The sequence below is a fragment of the Dendropsophus ebraccatus genome, chromosome 9 (genome assembly GCF_027789765.1).
Source record: "Dendropsophus ebraccatus isolate aDenEbr1 chromosome 9, aDenEbr1.pat, whole genome shotgun sequence".
Lineage (NCBI taxonomy): Eukaryota > Metazoa > Chordata > Amphibia > Anura > Hylidae > Dendropsophus > Dendropsophus ebraccatus.
Window position 1 is genome coordinate 115,336,230 of NC_091462.1, and position 25,708 is coordinate 115,361,937.

The following is a 25,708-nucleotide window of genomic DNA, read 5'->3' on the forward strand; positions in this document are numbered from 1 at the left end:
ATAATTTCCTTCTGCTGGAGAAAATTTCCTGGAGAAGTAAGCTATTGGTCGGAGGTTGGTGAGACTCTCAGGGCCCTGAGAAAGAACCGCACCAACTCCCACCTCTGAAGCATCAACTTCAATAACAAAAGGTTGCTCCAGATCTGGCTGGATTAGCACTGGTGCCTTGGAGAAACATCTTTTTAACTGTCCAAATGCCTCTATTGCCTCGGGAGTCCAGTTATCTAGGTCAGCCCCTTTTCTGGTCAGGTCAGTAAGGGGTTTAGCAATTATGGAAAATCCCTTAATAAATTTTCTATAATAGTTGGCAAATCCCAAGAATCTTTGCAAGGCCTTGAGGTTAGTGGGACGTTCCCATTTCTCAATGGCTGCCACTTTGACAGGATCCATACTAAATGAGTTGGGAGAAATTATATACCCCAGAAAAGAGACCTTCTGGATTCCGAATTGGCATTTGGACAGTTTGGCAAACAAGTTATTACTTCTAAGCAAATGCATAACAGTGCGAACATGGTTTACGTGGGAAGACCAATCCGGCGAAAAAAATTAGGATATCATCCAAATACACCACCAAGAATTTGCCCAGATGTTCCCTGAATATGTCATTCACAAAATGCTGGAACACTGCAGGGGCATTACTCAGACCAAATGGCATCACCCGATACTCAAAATGTCCCTCAGGGGTATTGAAGGCGGTCTTCCACTCATCCCCCTCCCTTATTCTGATCAGATTGTAGGCCCCACGAAGATCTATTTTGGAGAACCACTGAGCACCCACAATCTGATTAAAGAGATCTGGAATAAGGGGAAGGGGGTGCTGGTTTTTGATAGTGATCTTATTTAGTTCTCGGTAGTCAATACACGGTCTAAGACCACCATCCTTTTTACCAACAAAAAAGAACCCTGCACCCATGGGAGAGCTGGAGGGACGGATGTGACCTTTGCGGAGACTTTCCTGAATGTATTCTCGCATAGCCTCCCTCTCAGGCCTAGACAAATTAAAAATTTTACCTTTAGGGTATTTAGTACCAGGGATCAAATCAATGGAGCAATCATATGGCCTATGAGGTGGCAACACATCAACAGCCTTCTCATCAAATACATCTGAGAAATCAGAAATAAACTCCGGGATCTCCCCCTCCTTGGGGAAGACATCTGCGGCATTCAGCGAAATACAATGAGGAGAGCACTCAGATCCCCATTTTACCAATTCACGAGTGGACCAATCAAAAACAGGATTATGTTTACTCAACCAAGGTAAACCCAGAATAACATCAGTAGATAAATTGTCCATGATTAAAAAGTCAAGCATTTCTTGGTGAATCGACCCAACCTGCACCTCCATAGATGGAGTGACATAGCAGACTCTACCCCGGGCCAAAGGGGCAGAATCTGCACCAGTGATGGTTAACGGATTATTGAGCAAAAGCGGACATGCCTCTAAACGTGACCAAAAACCGGAGCTAATGAAATTGGCGGAGGCCCCAGAATCCACATGAGCAAAACCCGAGACCAATTTGTCCCCCAAACAAAGTGAGATAGGTACCAATAATTTATTTTTATGTTCAAGGGATACCTGTGCGCCTGAATGACCCCCTCGATGGTCACTCAGGCGCTGGAGTCTTTCAGCTGGCTGGTCACGTCTAGCAGGACAGGACCTCACACGATGACCGAGTTTACCACAGTATAGGCAGAGGTTGTGTTGCAGGCGGAAGGCTCGTCGGGTCTTGGCATCTGAGGCTCCAAGCTGCATGGGTTCTTCTTGTGACAGAGGAACAAAAGGAGGAGGCTGAGAAACAGAGTCAATGACAGGAAGAGAACTAGAAGACTCAGAAGTTCCTTTCTCCCTATGTCTGTCTCTGAGTCGCCTGTCAACCCTAATCGCCAAAGTCATTGTTTTTTCTAAGGTGTCGGGGGTAGGGTATACCACTAATAGGTCTTTAAGCTGGTCCGACAACCCCATCTGGAACTGGCACCGCAGTGCGGGGTCATTCCAGCCAGATGACACACACCACTGTCTGAATTCCGCACAGTACTCCTCCACCGGTCTCTTTCCCTGTTTCATGGAAGTCAGTTGGCGTTCAGCTTCAGCTACTAAGTCGGGATCGTCATACAGGAGTCCTAGGGCAGCAAAAATTGATCCACAGAGGTCAACTCCATGGATCCAGGGGGTAATGAAAAAGCCCACTCCTGAGGAGGACCCTGCAAGAGGGACATAATAATGCCCACCCTTTGGTCCTCATCTCCAGAGGAGCAGGGGCACAAACGAAAAAACAACTTGCACCCCTCTCTAAATGTTCGGAAATGCTTCCTGTCTCCCTTAAACTTTTCAGGGAGCTGCACAGGAGGTTCCGGAAATAGAGGGGTGGTCATGGTCACCTGTCGGGGTGCAGTCTCTTGTTCCTGGACGCGCTCAGCAAGGTTCTGAACCAGCGTGTTCAGACCTTGCATCTGGTTCACCAGAGTCTTCATGGCGTCCATAATGCTAGGTTACCCCAACAAATATTTTAGGCTGACTATTCTGTTATGGTCAGTATGGCAAAGGCAGTCTGACAAGACACGGACAGTGAGCCCTGAGCTGACCCCACCCACTGACCCTGCCTAATTGCCACGGACGGCCCTAAACGGCCCGGACAACCACGGAGTCGGTCCCTACACTAAATAGGTGCGACACACAGAGCACGGACAGACAAACAAAACACAATAAGAGGTGTCAGACAAACCAGGTCAGCAACAGTCGAGCGGCGAAGTACAAAAACAGCAAACAGGAGAATAGTCGAGGTCAGATGCAGAAGGTCCAGAATACAGAGATCAGAGGAACTAAACAGGGAGCTGAGCAGGCGAGTGAACTCTAATAGTCAGCAGGGAAGGGAGAAACTTGCTGCTTTTTATCTGGGATCAGAGACTAAGTCCAGCAGATGATTGGACCAGCCCTGATCCCAGCAGCAAGTTCAGCTGAGAAGATCAAGCAGAGCAGTAACCCCTGCACTGCCAGGAGTCTGCCAAGAAAAGCGGGTGTGGCTGTCAAATACAACATAATTCAGACAGAGTAAAAAAAACACAGACAAACTCAGCGCTTCCTCGACCGCCCAGCATGGACCGAGGAGCGCAAAGTCATATTCCTAACAGCCATACTGTGAATGGATAACACTGCCACACCAGACCTGACCAATACCACCATACTGTGACTGGATAACACCGCCATACCACACCTGACCAATGCCACCATACCGTGACTGGATAACACTGCCACACCAGACCTGACCAATACTACCATACCCCCCTTCGAAAAGACTAGATTTTTTGGCAAGTCTGACCAGGAGGTGGAAAACTAGAAAAAAAAAAAAAAAAATTAAAAGTTGTTTCCTTCCCCCTGCTCCCTGGTGCTGCGCCCATGCAAGGTGCTGCCCTAGGCAGACCACGATTGCCTAATGGTAAATACGACCCTGCAGGTATACAGGAGCCCAAAACTATACACTACAGGTGCACGGGACCTCCACCAACTATATATGACAGGCATACAAGACCCCAAACTATACATTACAGGTATACAGGACCTCCACCAACTCTATACTACAGGTATACAGGACCTCCACCGAATATATACTACAGGTATACAGGACCCAAAACTATACACTACAGGTATACAGGAACTTCACCAACTATATACGACAGGTATACAGGACCCCAAACTATACACTACAGGTATACAGCACCTCCACCAACTCTATACTACAGGTATACAGGACCCTCAAACTATACAGTACAGGTATACAGGACCCCCGAACTATATACACTACAGGTATACAGGACCCCAGAACTATACACTACAGGTATACATGACCTCCACCAACTATACCCTACAGGTATACAGGACCCCAAAAGTATACACTACAGGTATACAGGACCTCCATCAACTATATACTACAGGTATACAGGAACCTAAAACTATACACTACAGGTATACAGCACCCCCACCAACTCTATACTACAGGTATACAGGACCCCAAAACTATACACTACAGGTATACAGGAACTCCACCAACTATATACTACAGGTATACAGGACCCTAAATCTATACACAATAGGTATACAGGACCCCCAAACTTTACACTACAGGTATACAAGACCTCTACCAACCATAAACTACAGGTACACAGGACCCTCCAAACTATACACTACAGGTATACAGGACCCCCGAACTATATACTACAGGTACACAAGACCTCCACCAACTATACACTACAGGTATCCAGGACCCTCAAACTATAAACTACAGGTATAAAAGACCTCCACCAACTATACATTACAAGTATACAGCACCTTCACCAACTATATATTACAGGTATACAGGACCCCCACCAACTCTATACTACAGGTTTAAAGGATCCTAAACTATACACTACAGGTATACAGGACCTCCATCAACTATATACTACAGGTATACAGGACCCCAAAACTATACACTACGGGTATACAGGACCCCCAAACTTTACACTACAGGTATACAAGACCTCTACCAACTATAAACTACAGGTACACAGGACCCCCAAACTATACACTACAGGTATACAGGACCCCCCGAACTATATACTACAGGTATACAAGACCTCCACCAACTATACACTACAGGTATCCAGGACCCTCAAACTATAAACTACAGGTATAAAAGACCTCCACCAACTATACATTACAAGTATACAGCACCTTCACCAACTATATATTACAGGTATACAGGACCCCCTCAACTATACACTACAGATATACAGCCCTCCCACCCCCACCCCCCAACTATACACTACAGGTATACAGGATGGATGTTTCAAGTTTTTAGTTTATTTCTAATGTGCATAAGCTACAATTTACATAAACAGTGCAGAATTGTCAGGTATATAGGGGCATATAAGGCTACTGGCGATTTCCCCTTAAACAAAAAAACAAGCCTCCTGGGCACCTTAGAATAAATCTAATTAACACACTGAAACGTTATACCCGGGCAGCGCCGGGTACATTTTCTAGTAGCTACTATATTGCTGCCACCTATATACAAGAATATAACTACTATAATACTGCTATATAAAGGGATATAACTACTATACTATATATGGACTTAGTGTAGGGACCCATGTGTATCAGATACCTGCACGATGGTACATAGGGCAGTGTGGCTTGATCAATTCATACACAAAATTCTGATGTGTTTTTTATTTAGCCTAGGGGCACTAGTATCAGCCATAGGTATGAGGTGCAGCACTCTTTTCTTCCCTGAACCGCATTTTGTTTCTCTCTTTTCTCCGTGTTTTTGCACTCCTCCTGGTGAGACCCACATGACCGCAATTAGCAGGAGACACCTGAGTGCACATCGTTTTAATCCCTCCTGTTTTTTCCCATTCTGTCTGTAGCAGCTATGGTGAGTGCAATACTTCATCCAGACTTGTGCTGTTTGGGGGCGACCTTCTCCGCCGGCGGTGCTGGCCGGGTTCTGGTGTGGTGTTTTTGGGTCTGGTCCTGTGACATGGGGGTCGCAGGGCCGTCCCATGGCCCCCGTTCCCTGACTGTGCACGCCTGCGGGGTTGGTGGCCACTGACTGGCACGGTGTGGACTTAGTGTAGGGACCCATGTGTATCAGATACCGGCACGAGGTACATGGGGCAGTATGGCTTAATCAATTCATACACAAAATTCTGATGTTTTTTATTTAGCCTAGCGGCACTAGTATCAGCCATAGGTGTGAGGTGCAGCACTCTTTTTCTTCCCTGAACCATAACTACTATAATACTGCCCCTATATACCAGAATATAACTACCATAATACTGCTCCTATATACAGGAACATAACTACTATAATACGGACAAAGAAAAAAAATAGCGCTGCACCTTACACCTATGACTGATACTAATGTTTCTCAGCTACATTTAAAAAGCAACTCCAGGATGTTGGTATATAATTTGATCAAACCATTTTGCCCCATGTACCGGCGTGCAGGTCTCCTGGCTCACATGGGTCCCTACACTAACTCACCACCGTGTCAGTCAGCGACCACCATCCCCGCAAGGCGTGCACAACCAGGGAAGGGAGGCCATAGAATGGCCCTACAACTCCACTGTCACAGGACCAATACCCAGAGGCCCCCATAAATCCCAGCATGCATCGCCGACAGAGAAAGCTGTCACTAAACAACACAAGTGTGAACAAGGTCTAAAACACTCACCACACTCCAGCAGGTAGAATGGAAAGGATAGGAGGTACAAGTCATGTGTGCACAGGTGTCTCCTGCTAATTGCGGTCACATGGGTCTTACAGGAGGAGTGCAAACACTGAGAAAAGGGATAAATGTATAATACGGTTGGCGGTCGCTGACTGGCACAGGTGTGAGTTAGTGTAGGGACCCATGTTAACCAGGAGACCTGCGCGCGGTACATGGGGCAATATGGTTTGATCAAATTATATACCAACATCCTGGCGTTGGATTTTTAAAATAGGGCCGAGAGGCATTAGTATCAGCCATAGGTGTAAGGTGCAGCACTCTTTTTTTCTCTTTGTCTGTATTTTCATTGCTTTTGTTTGCACTCCTCCTTGTGAGACCCACATGACCGCAATCAGCAGGAGGCACCTGTGCACATGTGTCTTATACCTCCTTCCTTTCCCATTCTACCAGCAGGAGTAATGGTGAGTTTTTACAGCTTGTTCATGCCTGTGCTGCTTGGGGGCAGCTTTCTCTGCTGGCGGTGCCGCTGGGTTCTGGGGAGGCCCTTGGGGAGGGGTCCTGTGACACTTTGGTTGCAGGGCCTTTCTGTGGCCCCCCTTTCCCTGTTTGTGCATGCTTTGCGGGGTTGGCAGTCGCTGACTGGCACAGGTGTGAGTTAGTGTAGGGACCCATGTTAACCAGGAGACCTGCGAGCGGTACATGGGGCAATATGGTTTGATTAAATTATATACCAACATCCTGGCTTTGGCTTTTTAAAATAGTGCCGAGAGGCATTAGTATCAGCCATAGGTGTGAGGTGCAGCGCTCTCTTTTTTTCTCTTTGTCTGTATAACTACTATAATACTGCCCTCTATCTTGCATCCTTTCCCTGTTTTTTTCTAATTCTTATCCAATCTGGATATCTAAAATCCTCTACTCTGGGTCCGCTCTGGCCATGCTTAGCTCCCTCTTCTCCTCTCCCTTTGTATTCACAGGACACGTGATCACCTCTCTGGGGGCAGGGTTAGCAGTCGATTGACTTGGTAACCCAACCCCCCGGAGACATCATCTGCATCATCTCCATGCACCTGTGCTGCTTTCATAGACTTACATGTGTCTCTAAGCCGAGGTGTCAGGAACTGGGCCGCGCGATCGCCCCAAACCCCCCCACCCCCCACCCCCTCCTGCACTACCGAAGCGCGCGCCCGGCTCACTGATTTTAAGGCTAGAGACACCAACAGCGCCCATAGCAATGAGCAGGGTGGGTTGCTAGGGGCACCCCAACGTCGTCCCTAGCTCCCGGCCTGCTAGTGTAGTGCTGAGGCGCTTTAATCTTACATATCTAGCTGCGGCCAGGGTTTCACCACCCCTGGCCGATCAGCATTAGGTGTTGGTTATTGTAGTGATTGTAGTGATTTCCCCAGGTGCCGAAAAAAGATGGATCCAGTCCTGGGAATCTGGGAGAACTGGGTCCATCCTTTCCCAACACCCAGGGAGAAGCGATAGGGAGTGGAGCAGACTTCAAAGCCCATAGCCCAAGGAGGAGAATGCTGATAGGAACAAAGGGATTTGCTTATTTCCTACTGTGGATTTTCTTATCTCTAATTTCCATTATAATAATATAGCTAACAGCGCCCTCACAAGTATTCTGTAATAGAAAACATAACTGTGTCTGACAGTATACAAATCTATAATATACAATATAGTAATTCAATCTTTGTAGCAGTTTCCCCATACCTCCCAACCGTCCCGGATCAAGCGGGACAGTCCCGATTTGGGTGTGATGTCCCGCTGTCCCGGAACGGCCCCCCTGTGTCCCGCAGGCGTCACTGAAGCCATCTGACAGTGTGAGCGGCTCCTGCAGCTGCTGACAGTGTCAGGTGGCTTCAGGGACGCTGTTTGCATAAGCAGGGAGCTTCTGGAGCAGCTAGCCGGATACACAGCTCAGCTGCTGCCCCGGAAGCTCTCTGCTCCAGCCCCGCGCGGTACCTGCATCCCTCTTCTCTCCTCTTATCTCCTGTGTGCTGCCGCGGCTTTTGGTGACGTCACAGGTCAGGGACAGGCCAGAGAAGATGAAAGCAGATACTGCGGGGCTGGAGCTGTGAGCTGCGGGGGCAGGGGGCTGTGTGTGACGCTGCCTGCTCCTCTCCTGCTCTGTCCCTGATCTGTGACCAGCTGGGATCTGACTAGGTGAGTATATGTTGTTTTTATTATTTTCTGTCAGGGATGGGTCTGCAGTGGGATTAACTGGGGAGGGGGGATTACTACAGGGGGATTAACTGGGGAGGGGGGGTTACTACAGGGGGATTAACTGGGGAGGGGGGGTTACTACAGGGGGATTACTGGGGAGGGGGGGTTACTACAGGGGGATTAACTGGGGGAGGGGGGGTTACTACAATAGGATTAATTGGGGAGGGGGGATTACTACAGTGGGATTAACTGGGGGAGGGGGGATTATTACAGTGGGATTAACTGGGGAAGGGGGGGTTACTACATGGGGATTAACTGGGGGAGGGGGGATTACTACAATAGCATTAACTGGGGGAGGGGGGATTACTACAATAGCATTAACTGGGGGAGGGGGGGATAACTACAATAGCATTAACTGGGGGAGGGGGGATTACTACAGTGGGATTAACTGGGGGAGGGGGATTACTACAATAGGATTAACTGGGGAGGGGGGATAACTACAGTGTGTCCTGGGGGAGGGGGGATTACTACAGTGTGTCCTGGGGGAGGGGGGATTACTACAGTGTGTTCTAGGGGGAGGGGGGTTACTACAGTGTGTCCTGGGGGGAGGGGGGTAACTACAGTGTGTTTTAGGGGGAGGGGGGATTACTACAGTGTGTTCTAGGGGGAGGGGGGGTTACTACAGTGTGTCCTGGGGGGAGGGGGTAACTACAGTGTGTTCTAGGGGGAGGGGGGATTACTACAGTGTGTTCTAGGGGGAGGGGGGATTACTACAGTGTGTTCTAGGGGGAGGGGGGATTACTACAGTGTGTTCTAGGGGGAGGAGGGATTACTACAGTGTGTTCTAGGGGGAGGGGGGATTACTACAGTGTGTTCTAGGGGGAAGGGGGATTACTACAGTGTGTTTCTAGGGGAGGGGGGTTACTACAGTTGGACCTTTGGGGAGATGGGGGTTACTACAATGGGATATGGGGCACAGAGAGTTACTGTGAAGCAGATGAGGATTATACTGGAGACAGGAGCCTAAAATGTTTGTCTCGCAGATGGCCGGAGAGGTTTTCAAGATGGCCGTGCATGATGGCAAAGAACCACAAAAGTGATCAACAAGAGAAGACGTCCCATGTGAGTGACTGAATAACTGCACTATAATCACCTATAAGGTCTGCAGGTGTACAGCCTCATCTACTGCTATATAGTCAGTGCTGAGGGACAGTACTGCTCTGTGAATAGTGGATGTTATGCAGTAATAGTATGGGGGGGATAAGTCACTATGCGGTGAAGATCTGGTGGTAAAATTTGTTTACTATATAATGGTAATAGGCAATGGGGGCGTGTCCATAGGGGCGTGGCACATTGCCGTGACTGTCCCTCTTTCCTCCGAGCAAAAGTTGGGAGGTATGGTTTCCCAAATAATCACTCACCACTTACTGCACTAGCGTAAAATGTGATGTTTATAGTTTGTTGCCCAGGGATACGACCTGTGGATTAGCTGTGTGGTTGCACATGCTCAGTTGCAGCACTAGGAGATATAGCTGTTTGTCTATAATACAGAAGGTATAAACTGTAGGTGGAGAACAGCCCTGAATAGATGCTAGCAATGCATGATGGGATTTGTAGAGGGAACGTATGACAATGCTATGGTAGGTATACGTGTTTGAGGTATAGGATTGGTATGTAAGGTTTCTGTGGGCTTCTTTCAAGTCTTTCTTCTGAACTCTGGAAGATTCTTTTGAGGGGAGAAGTTCACCAGGCGGAGAGGAAAAAAATAGTATAGTACTAGAAAAATCCATATTGTGGTAAGGTGGAAAGGAAATGTCAGGGAAAAAAAGAGAGATTACACGTATACATTAGAGAGAACAATGTCTGATATAGAAGGAAGAAGGAAATAAGAGGAGCGCAGTAGGTGGCGGTGGTGGTGGATCACGTTACATGGACATCTCCCCTATGGTTACTGCATAACTCACATAGAACGCCACAAATCTAAGAATGCAAATCAGCAACCGGAACAAAGCTCCGAGGAACTCGGCTGCCAAGTAGAATCAGCCAAAATACTGTATAAGGGTGAGGTGTCTGTAACCAATGCTACATTAGGAACAGAAATGAGTATATACTGCCTCCAGGACAAGGGGTAGATAAAGGCTTATAGATATTGGTATATAGGGATCATGGACAGATAAAGGTTTAAAGAAGACTTTCCCTCAAAAGTTATACAAATCACCAATATACACTTATTACGGGAAATGCTTATAAAGTGCTTTTTTCCTGCACTTAATACTGTATCAAGGCTTCACTTCCTGGATAACATGGTGATGTCACTTCCTGGATAACATGGTGATGTCACTTCCTGGATAACATGGTGATGTCACTTCCTGGATAACATGGTAATGTCACTTCCTGGATAACATGGTGATGTCACTTCCTGGTAAACATGGTGATGTCACTTCCTGGATAACATGGTGATGTCATGACCTGACTCCCAGAGCTGTGCGGCTGTGGCTGCTGGAGAGGATGATGGCAGGGGGACACTGAGGAAAAAGGGCACTGGAGGGACACAGGGCACTGGAGGGACACTGAGCATCCCCCTGCCATCATTCTCTCCAGCAGCCACAGCCGCACCGCTCTGGGAGTCGGGTCGTGACATCACCATGTTATCCAGGAAGTGAGATGACCATGTTATCCAGAAAGTGAGATCACCATGTTATCCTGGAAGTGACATCACCATGTTATCCAGGAAGTGGCACCACCATGTTATCCTGGAAGTGACATCACCATGTTATCCTGGAAGTGACATCACCATGTTATCCAGGAAGTGTAATCACTATGTTATCCAGGAAGTGAGATCACCATGTTATCCAGAAAGTGAGATCACCATGTTATCCTGGAAGTGACATCACCATGTTATCCAGGAAGTGGCACCACCATGTTATCCTGGAAGTGACATCACCATGTTATCCTGGAAGTGACATCACCATGTTATCCAGGAAGTGTAATCACTATGTTATCCAGGAAGTGACATCACCATGTTATCCAGAAAGTGAGATCACCATGTTATCCTGGAAGTGACATCACCATGTTATCCAGGAAGTGGCACCACCATGTTATCCTGGAAGTGACATCACCATGTTATCCTGGAAGTGACATCACCATGATATCCAGGAAGTGTAATCACTATGTTATCCAGGAAGTGACATCACCATGTTATCCAGGAAGTGACATCACCATGTTATCCAGGAAGTGACATGACCATATACCCTGATATATTTGTCTGCATCTCCATTGGGGTGAGCAGTCATAGAGATGTCTCACAGTGTCTACAAATCTACTCACTTGTCTGGAAGGACTGAGACAAATCGGGCAATGCCGGGAATCTGTGCACCATGCTCTTCAGGTGATCGAGAAATGTCTGACAGACGGCTTCTCCCTTCAGCAGTATGAGGTCCACCATCTTTTCACTCCTGACACCTGGCTCATTGTGATAATGGATATCTACATATTCCTCCAGAGAGATGAGCTGCAGAGAGTACATTTCATCCAACAAACCATCTGAATCTTCCTCCAAAGCTTCTATCAATTCTGATCTCAGATGTATAATCGTCCACGAAGCTCCTGTGCCAGACGTCATGGTTCATGGGTTTCACAGTCTGAAAGTAACAACGAATAACTCATCAATATACCAAGACCCCATTATCACCAATGGCATACAGCATTACAGACAGTGGTTCTCATTGGATTTAAAAGTGAATACAAATTCAACTTAAAGGGGTTATCCAGCATAGGAAAACATGGCCACTTTCTTCCAGAGACAGCAACGCTCTTGTCCCCAGGTCAGGTGTGGTTTGCAATTAAGCTCCATTCACTTCAATGAAACAGAGTTGCAAAACCTGCTCCCAACCTGTTATTACAGCGGTGCGATGATTCAGTTTCCCTGCATGTTATTAATATATCATGTCATGCGGGGAATCACTCCAGGACCGTGATTCCCCATCCGTGCGTCATGGAACGAACACGGAACGTGTGAATGCAGCCTTACTTTATGTGGTTATAGCTCCGGCATCACTTATCCATGCAATTCTTTTTTTTTTTTTTTATCAATTCTTTATTATGCAATTCTGAGAGAGTTTTTTCGGACATATTGTACTTTATGCTGGTGGTAAATTTTGGCCGATACCAGTACAATTTTCTTGTTAAATGCCCACATTTCATGAAAAAAAAAAAAACATTTTTCTAACTTTGAATTTTCTGCTCTCATCATGCAGGTTTAATTATGTGATGTTATTGCCACCAACGTTACGAACGCGGTGATACTAAATATGTGTAACTCTTTTGTTTTCTTTTCTACATTTATTATTGCATTGGAGGCCATGGAGATTGTGGGGGAGGTTTATCAAACATGGTGTAAAGTGAAACTGGCCCAGTCGCCCCCGGCAACCAATCAGATTCCACCTTTCATTCCTCACAGACTCTTTGGAAAATGAAAGGTGGGATCTGATTGGTTGCCGGGGGCGACTGAGCCAGTTTCACTTCACACCATGTTTGATAAATCTCCCCCATGTGTGCATTTTCCTTTATCACTTGTTCTCTGTTAAAAGTCTCTTCCTGGCTTTGGCTTAAAAAAATTGTCAGATAATCTGTCTGTGTAAACCCTTCTATAGCTGTGTCACTGGAGGCCTCCGGTTGTCATAGCTACCATTGGGGCTGTGCGATTGCTCTGTTCTTCCCTATAAATGTTGTGATTGCACTGACCGCAGCATCTAAAGGGTTAACTGCCGAATCTGTGCGCAGCTATGACTGACAGCCAGGACCCACTGTGGATGGCATGGGCACAGCTTCTGCGCCCGTTTCACCTGTGGACGTAACTGTACGCCAACGAGCGGGAACATATCGCAAAAATGGATGCACAGTTGCGCCCTGAAGATGTGAAAGTGAGAGCATGGAAACAGTTCATAGTTTGTCGAAACACGTTGCATTACGTAAAATTTAAATTTTTGTATTTGTTGCCCATGAAATGTTTCAATAAAAGAAGAATTTTAAACTTTCAAAATCTAAACCAAAAGTAGATGTGATATAAAGCAAGTTTGTAATTTACATTCATAATTTATTTTTTTTAGTTATCATGGAGAACACGGCACTTCCTGTTTTCTGACTTTTTTTTTCTCTCAAAAAACAAACAGGAAACCTGTCTTTCCCAGGTCATCTGAACACTTATAGAGAGAAGGCAGTCATGTGATTGATGGACACATTGAGCCGTGACTCTCTGTACTGGCCGGAATTCCTGTGTTTCGTCTCTTTTTTTTCAACCAGGACAAGTCAGAAAATCTGCCTTCAGGAGACTGGGCCTGGATACAGTAAGTATAGCTGTTATATAGCTGCCTTCAGGAGACTGGGCCTGGATACAGTAAGTATAGCTGTTATATAGCTGCCTTCAGGAGACTGGGCCTGGATACAGTAAGTATAGCTGTTATATAGCAGCCTTCAGGAGACTGGACCTGGATACAGTAAGTATAGCTGTTATATAGCTGTCTTCAGGAGACTGGACCTGGATACAGTAAGTATAGCTGTTATATAGCTGCCTTCAGGAGACTGGGCCTGGATACAGTAAGTATAGCTGTTATATAGCTGCCTTCAGGAGACTGGGCCTGGATACAGTAAGTATAGCTGTTATATAGCTGCCTTCAGGAGACTGGGCCTGGATACAGTAAGTATAGCTGTTATATAGCAGCCTTCAGGAGACTGGACCTGGATACAGTAAGTATAGCTGTTATATAGCAGCCTTCAGGAGACTGGACCTGGATACAGTAAGTATAGCTGTGACATAGCTGCCTTCAGGAGACTGGACTTGGATACAGTAAGTATAGCTGGTATATAGCTGCCTTCAGGAGACTGGACCTGGATACAGTTAGTATAGCTGTTATATAGCTGCCTTCAGGAGACTGGACCTGGATACAGTTAGTATAGCTGTTATATAGCTTCCTTCAGGAGACTGGGCCTGGATACAGTAAGTATAGCTGTTATATAGCTGCCTTTAGGAGACTGGACCTGGATACAGTAAGTATAGCTGGTATATAGCAGCCTTCAGGAGACTGGACCTGGATACAGTAAGTATAGCTGTTATATAGCTGCCTTAAGGAGACTGGACATGCATACAGTAAGTATAGCTGTTATATAGCTGCCTTCAGGAGACTGGACCTGGATACAGTAAGTATAGCTGTTATATAGCAGCCTTCAGGAGAGTCGACCTGGATACAGTAAGTATAGCTGTTATATAGAGACTGGACCTGGATACAGTAAGTATAGCTGTTATATAGCTGCCTTCAGGAGACTGGACCTGGATTTCTGGTAAGTATAGCTTTGTTTTACAGCACTATAACAAAAAAAAATGACTGTATATTGCAAACTTGCTTTGGATCACATCTACTGTTGATTTTAGAGTTTGAAAGTTATAACGACAGGTACACTTTAAGAAAGTTTTGCTGCAACCACTTCTTTCCATTGGATTTAATATTGGCACCTGGTGAGTCGCAGGGTGTTGTCTGATAACTGCTTAACTGAACAGATTGTGAACTAGAGACTGTCTAATGTCAGCTTGAATACGGCTGAGCGGTAATTCTTTTCTACAGTTTATAATAACATGGGTCACATAACACGTGCAGATTGCAGAATAGGGCGCTGGTCAGTTCCACTCACGACTATCGGTAACAATAGTAAAGACGCAAAATAGCAGCATAATAGAGGTAAGTGTGGACTCCTGTAAGCAGCCAGGCGAACAACAAGGAGGAAGTCAGCAGCCACATACTACATAGTCTATAGCTAGCAACCGCTGCGGCTGTTATATAGTCTATGAGCAAAGCAACTGACTACCATCACAGCCGCCCTCTATCTGACTGATATCTCTGCTGTTCAAAGCAGCCTAGAGTTAAAGGGGTCGCCTGGCGAGGAGATGACAGCTGAAGCCTTCTGCTCGCCCGCACGCAATGTCGAATAGCTTCTCAGTATCTCAGATATTGCAACTGTGCAGCTATTGGACGTTTTTCATCTGTATGCAACCTGTCCACCTCCCCACATATTATTTATACAGAGAGTATAGCACTGTCATCTATAGCCCACTACATATATAGCAGAGGATATAGCACTGTCATCTATAGCCCACTACATATATAGCAGAGGATATAGCACTGTCATCTATAGCCCACTACATATATAGCAGAGGATACAGCACTGGGGGGGGGGGACTGACTTTTTGCATTGTTATGAATGTTATAACCATTACTCTACATCAACTCAGTAAAGTGAGCACTTAGTAGAGGATGGTTTTGATCCATAAACCTCTGAAATATGGACCCAGCAGCTTCCGCTGTGCCACTCTGCCTATCATCTGCCCAATGGGGGGCTATAACCCACAACGCTGAGATTATAGTCTCATGCTCTACCAGCTAAACTGATCAGGGAAACAGCTAAGGAACCATCGGCTGCCCAATGTGGGGCTCGAGCCCATGAACGAGATGAGTCTCATGCTCTACCGAGCGAGCATTGCAGATACAGGGCAGATAACAGTGAACAATAGCCGTGACTCTTACCTTGTGCACAGGAGATGGATGAAGAACAGTAACCTGGAGAATGAGCAACAGCAACAAGCTAAGGAGACCGAACCCAGGGCGGGTCAGTGATGTCAAAGTTGAGAAAGTGAAACTGACATTTATGTAATTCCTGAATGTTACATAATATCCACAATAAGTCTGGATTGCTAGGTATATACTATATATAACGTGTATGAGAACAACCAGATAACCACTTATCTCTGTACTGTCTCTCTGTATTTCCCTCCTCTCTGTCCCTATATCTCTCTGTATTTCCCTCCTCTCTGTCCCTATATCTCTCTGTATTTCCCTTCTCTGCTCTCTGTCCCTATCTCTCTGTATTTCTCTCCTCTCCTCTCTGTCCCTATCTCTCTGTATCTCTCTCTCTCCTCTCTGTCCTTATCTCTCTGTATTTCCCTCCTCTCCTCTCTGTCCCTATCTCTCTGTATCTCTCTCCTCTCCTCTCTGTCCCTATCTCTCTTATTTCTCTCCTCTCCTCTCTGTCCCTATCTCTCTGTATCTCTCTCCTCTCTGTCCCTATCTCTCTGTATTCCTCTCCTCTCTGTCCCTATCTCTCTGTATTTCTCTCCTCTCCTCTCTGTCCCTATCTCTCTGTATCTCTCTCCTCCCCTTTCTGTCTCTATCTCTCTGTATCTCTCTCCTCCCCTTTCTGTCTCTATCCCTCTTCTCTCCTCTCTGTCCCTCTCTCTCTGTATTTCTCTCCTCTTGGTCTTTATCTCTCTGTATTTCTCTCTCTCCTCTCTGTCCCTATCTCTCTGTATTTCTCTCCTCTCCTCTCTGTCCCTATCTCTCTGTATCTCTCTCCTCCCCTTTCTGTCTCTATCCCTCTTCTCTCCTCTCTGTCCCTCTCTCTCTGTATTTCTCTCCTCTTGGTCTTTATCTCTCTGTATTTCTCTCTCTCCTCTCTGTCCCTATATCTCTCTGTATTTCTCTCTCTCCTCTCTGTCCCTATATCTCTCTGTATTTCTCTCCTCTCCTCTCTGTATCTCTCTCCTCTCTGTCTCTATCTCTCTGTATTTCTCTCTCCTCTCTGTCCCTATCTCTCTGTATTTCTCTCTCTCCTCTCTGTCCCTATCTCTCTGTATTTCTCTCTCCTCTCTGTCCCTATCTCTCTGTATCTCTCTCCTCTCCTCTCTGTCCCTATCTCTCTGTATCTCTCTCTCTCCTCTCTGTCCCTATCTCTCTGTATCTCTCTCTCTCCTCTCTGTCCCTATCTCTCTGTATTTCTCTCTCCTCTCTGTCCCTATCTCTCTGTATTTCTCTCTCCTCTCTGTCTCTCTCTCTCTGTATTTCTCTCCCCGCTTCAACTTACTGTACTCTCCACTATACACAGCCGACTGGCCGCCTCCAGGAAGCCAATCATCTTGCTGACACCACAGTGGGAATTTTAAGCAGAAAACTTTCCTCTACAATTCCTCAGTGTGCACATAGCCGTAGTCAGGCAGGTGGTTCAGGAACCATCTGCTGCTCAGTGTGAGGCCTAAACCCATAAGCCTCATAATAAGAGTTTCAGGATCTACCGGCCAAGCATTGCACACAGTGCAGAATAGCTATTGAATAGTCCACAAATATAGGTCTTTCTCTTACAGGTGGTGTACAGAGAACAGTATGGAGAATGAGCAACAGCAACCAACAAAGGAGGCCGAACCCAGGGCCGGATTCATGATGTCAAACAGTGGCGTCGCTAGGCAGTTTTATTCGGGGCTCATGCCCCGAATAAAATGCCTGCTGCCCCGGATCTCTTCTGCCCCGCTCTTGCGAGCCAGATGCGGCTCTTTTGATGGCCGCATCTGGCTCACAGATTGCCGCTGCTGCTGTCCTCCTTACCTACTGGCCGCCCGCAGTGGCGGTCTTTGGCACCAAGCACCCCAAGCGATCGCTTGGGGCCCCCCAACATCCAGGGGGGCCCCCACGCCCCGCTCTTGTGCTCAAGACCGCGGGACAGGGCCGCTGCCCCGCTCGCTGCTGCCAACTGAACTGTAACTATGAGCACTCGTAATGAGCGCTCATAGTTACATGCAGCAGCACTGACAGGGCGGGAGACATTGGCTCCCTTCCTGTCAGTCACTCTTGTGGCCGCAGGAAGGGTTTTCCCTGCGGTCACAAGTGGCAGCTTTGTCCTTGTGGTGCCGGCACTCCAGTGACATCACTGGAGCATCGGCGCCAGGACAAGGGGAGTGCGGCCTCTTGTGACTGCAGGGAAAACCCTTCCTGCGGCCACAAGAGTGAAGAGAAGAGGAGACGCCCAGACCCAGGTGAGTATAAGTGTTTGTTTTATTGTGTTATATGGGAAGGGGAGCACACAGGGGTCTGTTTAACTGGGGGAGCGCACATCGGGGGTCTATATAAATGGGGGGGAGCACACAGGGGGGCTATATAACAGGGGGAGCACACAGGGGGGCTATAGACTACTGGGGCTTCAAAGAGGGGTCTATATACTACTGGGGGCAGCACACAGGGGGTCTATATACTACTTGGGGCAGCAGAAGGGGGGCTATATACTACTGGTGTAGCACACAGGGGGTCTATATACTACTTGGGGCAGCAGAATGGGGTCTATATCCAAGTGGGGGAGCACACAGGAGGTCTATATCCAAGTGGGGGAGCACACAGGGGGGGCTATATACTACTGGGGGAGCACACAGGGGTCTAAATACTACTGGTGGGGCACACAGGGGGGCTATATACTACTAGGGGAACATACAGGGGGTCTATATACTACTTGTGAGGCACACAGGTGGTCTTTATATAACTGGGGGAGCACACAGGGGTCTGTATACTACTGGGGCAGCACACAAGGGGTCTATATAATACTGGTGGGGCACACAGGGGGTCTATATACAACTGGGGGAACCACACAGGGGGTTTATATACTACTGGAGGAGCACACAGGGGTCTATATCCAAGTGGGGGAGCACACAGGAGGTCTATATCCAAGTGGGGGAGCACACAGGGGGGCTACATACCCCTGAGGGAGCACACAGGGGGCAGGACACAAGGGGTATATACTATTGGGGGCAGCACACAATGAGTATATATTACTGGCGGTAGCGCACAAGGGGTATATACTACTGGGGGCAACACACAGCGGTCTATTGTTTTGGAACGCGTGTCGAGGGGGGGCCCCAGACATAACTTCGCTTGGGGCCCCAGAAATGCCAAGACCGCCCCTGGCCGCCCGCAGCGCCCAGACATGTTCCTCCATCCAATCAGCGGAAACCGGGAGTGTGGGGCCGCTGCGGTGGGCCGTGGTGCACGCATCCAATTAACGCGTGCGCCACGGCCCACCGCAGCGGCCCCACGCTCCCGCTCTGAGCTGATTGAGTTGTAGGAGCACCTCCGGCCGCTACGGTAGGTGAGGCGGACAGCAGCAGCCGCGATCTAGAAGGAGGTGAGCAGGCACGGGGGGAGAGAAACGGGCGAGAAGCAAGGGGGGAGAGAGACATACGGGAGAGAAAGAGGGGAGAAAAGCATGGGGGAGAGAAACGGGAGAAAAGTATGGGGGAGAGAAAGAGGGGAGAAAGCATGGGGGAGAGAAAGAGGGGAGAAAAGCATGGGGGAGAGAAAGAGGGGAAAAAAGCATGGAGGAGAGAAACGGGAGAAAAGCATGGGGAGAGAAACAGGGGAGAAAAGCATGGGGGAGAGAAAGAGGGGAAAAAAGCATGGGGGAGAGAAACAGGGGAGAAAAGCATGGGGGAGAGAAAGAGGGGAGAAAAGCATGGGGGAGAGAAACAGGGGGAGAGAAACGGGGGAGAGAAACAGGGGAGAAAAGCATGGGGGAGAGAAACAGGGGAGAAAAGCATGGGGGAGAGAAACGGGAGAAAGCATGGGGGAGAGAAACAGGGGAGAAAAGCATGGGGGAGAGAAACTCAGAGGGCCCGGGCCCCGGATGTTTTAGGACCCTAGCAACACCCCTGATGTCAAAGCTGAGAAAGTGAAACTGTCATTTATGTTATTCCTGAAATCCTGAATGTTACACGATATCCACAGCTAGGCTACGTTCACACAATGTACATTTTCAATAAATAATGATCGTTGCAACTAGGGCTGTGTGATATAGAGAGGGGTCACACATAGTGATATAGAGGGGTCACACATAGTGATATACAGGGGATCACACATAGTGATATAGAGAGGTCACACATAGTGATATAGAGGTCACACATAGTGATATAGAGAGGGGTCACACATAGTGATATAGAGGGGTCACACATAGTGATATACAGGGGATCACACATAGTGATATAGAGGTCACACATAGTGATATAGAGAGGTCACACATAGTGATATAGAGGTCACACATAGTGATATAGAGAGGGGTCACACATAGTGATATAGAGGGGTCACACATAGTGATATAGAGAGGGGTCACACAAAGTGATATAGAGAGGGGTCACACATAGTGATATAGAGGGGTCACACATAGTGATATAGAGGGGATCACACATAGTGATATAGAGAGGGGTCACACATAGTGATATAGAGAGGGGTCACACATAGTGATATAGAGAGGGGTCACACATAGTGATATAGAGGGGTCACACATAGTGATATAGAGAGGGGTCACACATAGTGATATAGAGAGGGGTCACACATAGTGATATAGAGAGGTCACACATAGTGATATACAGGGGATCACACATAGTGATATAGAGAAGGGTCACACATAGTGATATAGAGAGGGGTCACACATAGTGATATAGAGAGAGGTCACACATAGTGATATAGAGAGGTCACACATAGTGATATAGAGAGGGGTCACATATAGTGATATAGAGAGGGGTCACACATAGTGATATAGAAAGGGGTCACACATAGTGATATAGAGAGGGGTCACACATAGTGATATAGAGAGGGGTCACACATAGTGATATAGAGAGGGGTCACACATAGTGATATAGAGAGGTCACACATAGTGATATAGAGGGGTCACACATAGTGATATAGAGAGGTCACACATAGTGATATACAGGGGGTCACACATAGTGATATACAGGGGGTCACACATAGTGATATAGAGAGGTCACACATAGTGATATAGAGAGGGGTCACACATAGTGATATAGAGAGGGGTCACACATAGTGATATAGAGAGGGGGTCACACATAGTGATATAGAGAGGGGGGGTCACACACAGTGATATAGAGAGGTCACACATAGTGATATAGAGGGGTCACACATAGTGATATAGAGAGGGGTTACACATAGTGATATAGAGAGGGGTCACACATAGTCATATAGAGGGGTCACACATAGTGATATAGAGAGGTCACACATAGTGATATAGAGGGGTCACACATAGTGATATAGAGAGGGTCACACATAGTGATAGAGAGGGGTCACACATAGTGATATAGAGGGGTCACACATAGTGATATAGAGGTCACACATAGTGATATAGAGAGGGGTCACACATAGTGATATATAGAGGGGTCACACATAGTGATATAGAGGTCACACATAGTGATATAGAGGGGTCACACATAGTGATATAGAGGGGTCACACATAGTGATATAGAGGGGTCACACATAGTGATATAGAGGGGTCACACATAGTCATATAGAGAGGGGTCACACATAGTGATATAGAGAGGTCACACATAGTGATATAGAGAGGGGTCACACATAGTGATATAGAGAGGTCACACATAGTGATATAGAGGGGTCACACATAGTGATATAGAGAGGTCACACATAGTGATATAGAGGGGTCACACATAGTGATATAGAGAGGGGTCACACATAGTGATATAGAGAGGTCACACATAGTGATATAGAGAGGGGTCACACATAGTGATATAGAGAGGGGTCACACATAGTGATATAGAGAGGTCACACACAGTGATATAGAGGGGTCACACATAGTGATATAGAGGGGTCACACATAGTGATATAGAGAGAGGTCACACATAGTGATATAGAGGGGGGTCACACACAGTGATATACAGGGGGGTCACACATAGTGATATAGGGAGGGGTCACACATAGTGATATAGAGAGGGGTCACACATAGTGATATAGAGAGGGGTCACACACAGTGATATAGAGAGGTCACACATAGTGATATAGAGAGGGGTCACACATAGTGATATAGAGAGGGGTCACACATAGTGATATAGAGAGGGGTCACACATAGTGATATAGAGAGGTCACACATAGTGATACAGAGAGGGGTCACACATAGTGATATAGAGAGGGGTCACACATAGTGATATAGAGAGGGGTCACACATAGTAATATAGAGAGGGGTCACAAATAGTGATATAGAGAGGTCACACATAGTGATATAGAGGGGTCACACATAGTGATATAGAGAGGGGTCACAAATAGTGATATAGAGAGGTCACACATAGTGATATAGAGAGGTCACACATAGTGATATAGAGAGGGGTCACACATAGTGATATAGAGAGGGGTCACACATAGTGATATGGAGAGGTCACACATAGTGATATAGAGAGGGGTCACACATAGTGATATAGAGGGGTCACACATAGTGATATATAGAGGTCACACATAGTGATATACAGGGGGTCACACATAGTGATATAGAGAGGGGTCACACATAGTGATATAAAGAGGTCACACATAGTGATATAGAGGGGTCACACATAGTGATATAGAGGGGTCACACATAGTGATATAGAGAGGTCACACATAGTGATATAGGGGTCACACATAGTGATATAGAGAGGGGTCACACATAGTGATATAGAGAGGGGTCACACATAGTGATATAGAGAGGGGTCACACATAGTGATATAGGGGTCACACATAGTGATATAGAGAGGGGTCACACATAGTGATATAGAGGGGTCACACATAGTGATATAGAGGGGTCACACATAGTGATATAGAGGGGTCACACATAGTGATATAGAGAGGTCACACACAGTGATATAGAGGGGTCACACATAGTGATATAGAGGGGTCACACATAGTGATATAGAGAGGTCACACATAGTGATATAGAGAGGGGTCACACATAGTGATATAGAGAGGGGTCACACACAGTGATATAGAGAGGGGTCACACACAGTGATATAGAGAGAGGTCACACAGTGATATAGAGGGGTCACACATAGTGATATAGAGAGGGGTCACACATAGTGATATAGAGAGGGGTCACACACAGTGATATAGAGAGGGGTCACACATAGTGATATAGAGGGGTCACACATAGTGATATAGAGGGGTCACACATAGTGATATAGAGAGGTCACACATAGTGATATAGAGAGGGGTCACACATAGTGATATAGAGGGGGGTCACACATAGTGATATAGAGAGGGGTCACACATAGTGATATAGAGAGGGGTCACACATAGTGATATAGAGAGGGGTCACACATAGTGATATAGAGGGGTCACACATAGTGATATAGAGGGGTCACACATAGTGATATAGAGGGGTCACACACAGTGATATAGAGAGGGGTCACACACAGTGATATAGAGAGGGGTCACACATAGTGATATAGAGAGGGGTCACACATAGTGATATAGAGAGGGGTCACACATAGTGATATAGAGGGGTCACACATAGTGATATATAGAGAGGTCACACAAAGTGATATAGAGAGAGGGGTCACACATAGTGATATAGAGAGGTCACACATAGTGATATAGAGGGGTCACACATAGTGATATAGAGAGGTCACACATAGTGATATAGAGGGGTCACACATTGTGATATAGAGAGGGGTCACACATAGTGATATAGAGGGGTCACACATAGTGATATAGAGAGGGGTCACACATAGTGATATAGAGGTCACACATAGTGATATAGAGAGGGGTCACACATAGTCATATAGAGAGGTCACACCTAGTGATATAGAGAGGGGTCACACATAGTGATATAGAGGGGTCACACATAGTGATATAGAGGGGTCACACATAGTGATATAGAGGGGTCACACATAGTGATATAGAGGGGTCACACATAGTGATATAGAGAGGGGTCACACATAGTGATATAGAGAGGTCACACATAGTGATATAGAGAGGGGTCACACATAGTGATATAGAGAGGTCACACATAGTGATATAGAGGGGTCACACATAGTGATATAGAGAGGTCACACATAGTGATATAGAGGGGTCACACATAGTGATATAGAGAGGGGTCACACATAGTGATATAGAGAGGTCACACATAGTGATATAGAGAGGGGTCACACATAGTGATATAGAGAGGTCACACACAGTGATATAGAGGGGTCACACATAGTGATATAGAGGGGTCACACATAGTGATATAGAGAGAGGTCACACATAGTGATATAGAGGGGGGTCACACACAGTGATATACAGGGGGGTCACACATAGTGATATAGAGGGGTCACACATAGTGATATAGAGAGGGGTCACACATAGTGATATAGAGAGGGGTCACACATAGTGATATAGAGGGGTCACACATAGTGATATAGAGAGGGGTCACACATAGTGATATAGAGAGGGGTCACACACAGTGATATAGAGAGGTCACACATAGTGATATAGAGAGGGGTCACACATAGTGATATAGAGAGGGGTCACACATAGTGATATAGAGAGGTGTCACACACAGTGATATAGAGAGGGGTCACACATAGTGATATAGAGAGGTCACACATAGTGATACAGAGAGGGGTCACACATAGTGATATAGAGAGAGGTCACACATAGTGATATAGAGAGGGGTCACACATAGTGATATAGAGAGGGGTCACACATAGTAATATAGAGAGGGGTCACAAATAGTGATATAGAGAGGTCACACATAGTGATATAGAGGGGTCACACATAGTGATATAGAGAGGGGTCACAAATAGTGATATAGAGAGTTCACACATAGTGATATAGAGGGGTCACACACAGTGATATAGAGGGGTCACACATAGTGATATAGAGAGGGGTCACACATAGTGATATGGAGAGGTCACACATAGTGATATAGAGAGGGGTCACACATAGTGATATAGAGGGGTCACACATAGTGATATAGAGAGGTCACACATAGTGATATAGGGGTCACACATAGTGATATAGAGAGGGGTCACACATAGTGATATAGAGAGGTCACACATAGTGATATAGAGGGGTCACACATAGTGATATAGAGGGGTCACACATAGTGATATAGAGAGGTCACACATAGTGATATAGGGGTCACACATAGTGATATAGAGAGGGGTCACACATAGTGATATAGAGAGGGGTCACACATAGTGATATAGAGAGGGGTCACACATAGTGATATACAGGGGATCACACATAGTGATATAGAGAGGTCACATATAGTGATATAGAGGTCACACATAGTGATATAGAGAGGGGTCACACATAGTGATATAGAGAGGGGTCACACATAGTGATATAGAGGTCACACATAGTGATATAGAGAGGTCACACATAGTGATATAGAGAGGGGTCACACATAGTGATATAGAGAGGGGTCACACATAGTGATATAGAGGGGTCACACATAGTGATATAGAGGGGTCACACATAGTGATATAGAGGGGTCACACATAGTGATATAGAGAGGTCACACACAGTGATATAGAGGGGTCACACATAGTGATATAGAGGGGTCACACATAGTGATATAGAGGGGTCACACATAGTGATATAGAGAGGTCACACATAGTGATATAGAGAGGTCACACATAGTGATATAGAGGGGTCACACACAGTGATATAGAGAGGTCACACATAGTGATATAGAGGGGGGTCACACATAGTGGT

The 25,708-nt window shown here is 46.5% G+C and overlaps 1 protein-coding gene across 1 annotated transcript in view; it reads right to left on the bottom strand.

The window, feature by feature from the left end:
- LOC138801622 (up-regulator of cell proliferation-like) overlaps positions 1-16,020 on the bottom strand; it is a 25,005-nt gene extending 8,985 nt beyond the window's left edge. Inside the window, exons 1-2 of the mRNA XM_069984636.1 lie at positions 15,953-16,020; positions 11,706-12,019 (exon numbers count right to left, since the gene is read on the bottom strand). Of these exons, the coding sequence (XP_069840737.1) occupies positions 11,706-12,000 (295 nt within the window). The 5' untranslated portion in view covers positions 12,001-12,019; positions 15,953-16,020. The remainder of the gene's footprint in view (positions 1-11,705; positions 12,020-15,952) is intronic.
- Between the last annotated feature and the right edge of the window lie 9,688 nt (positions 16,021-25,708).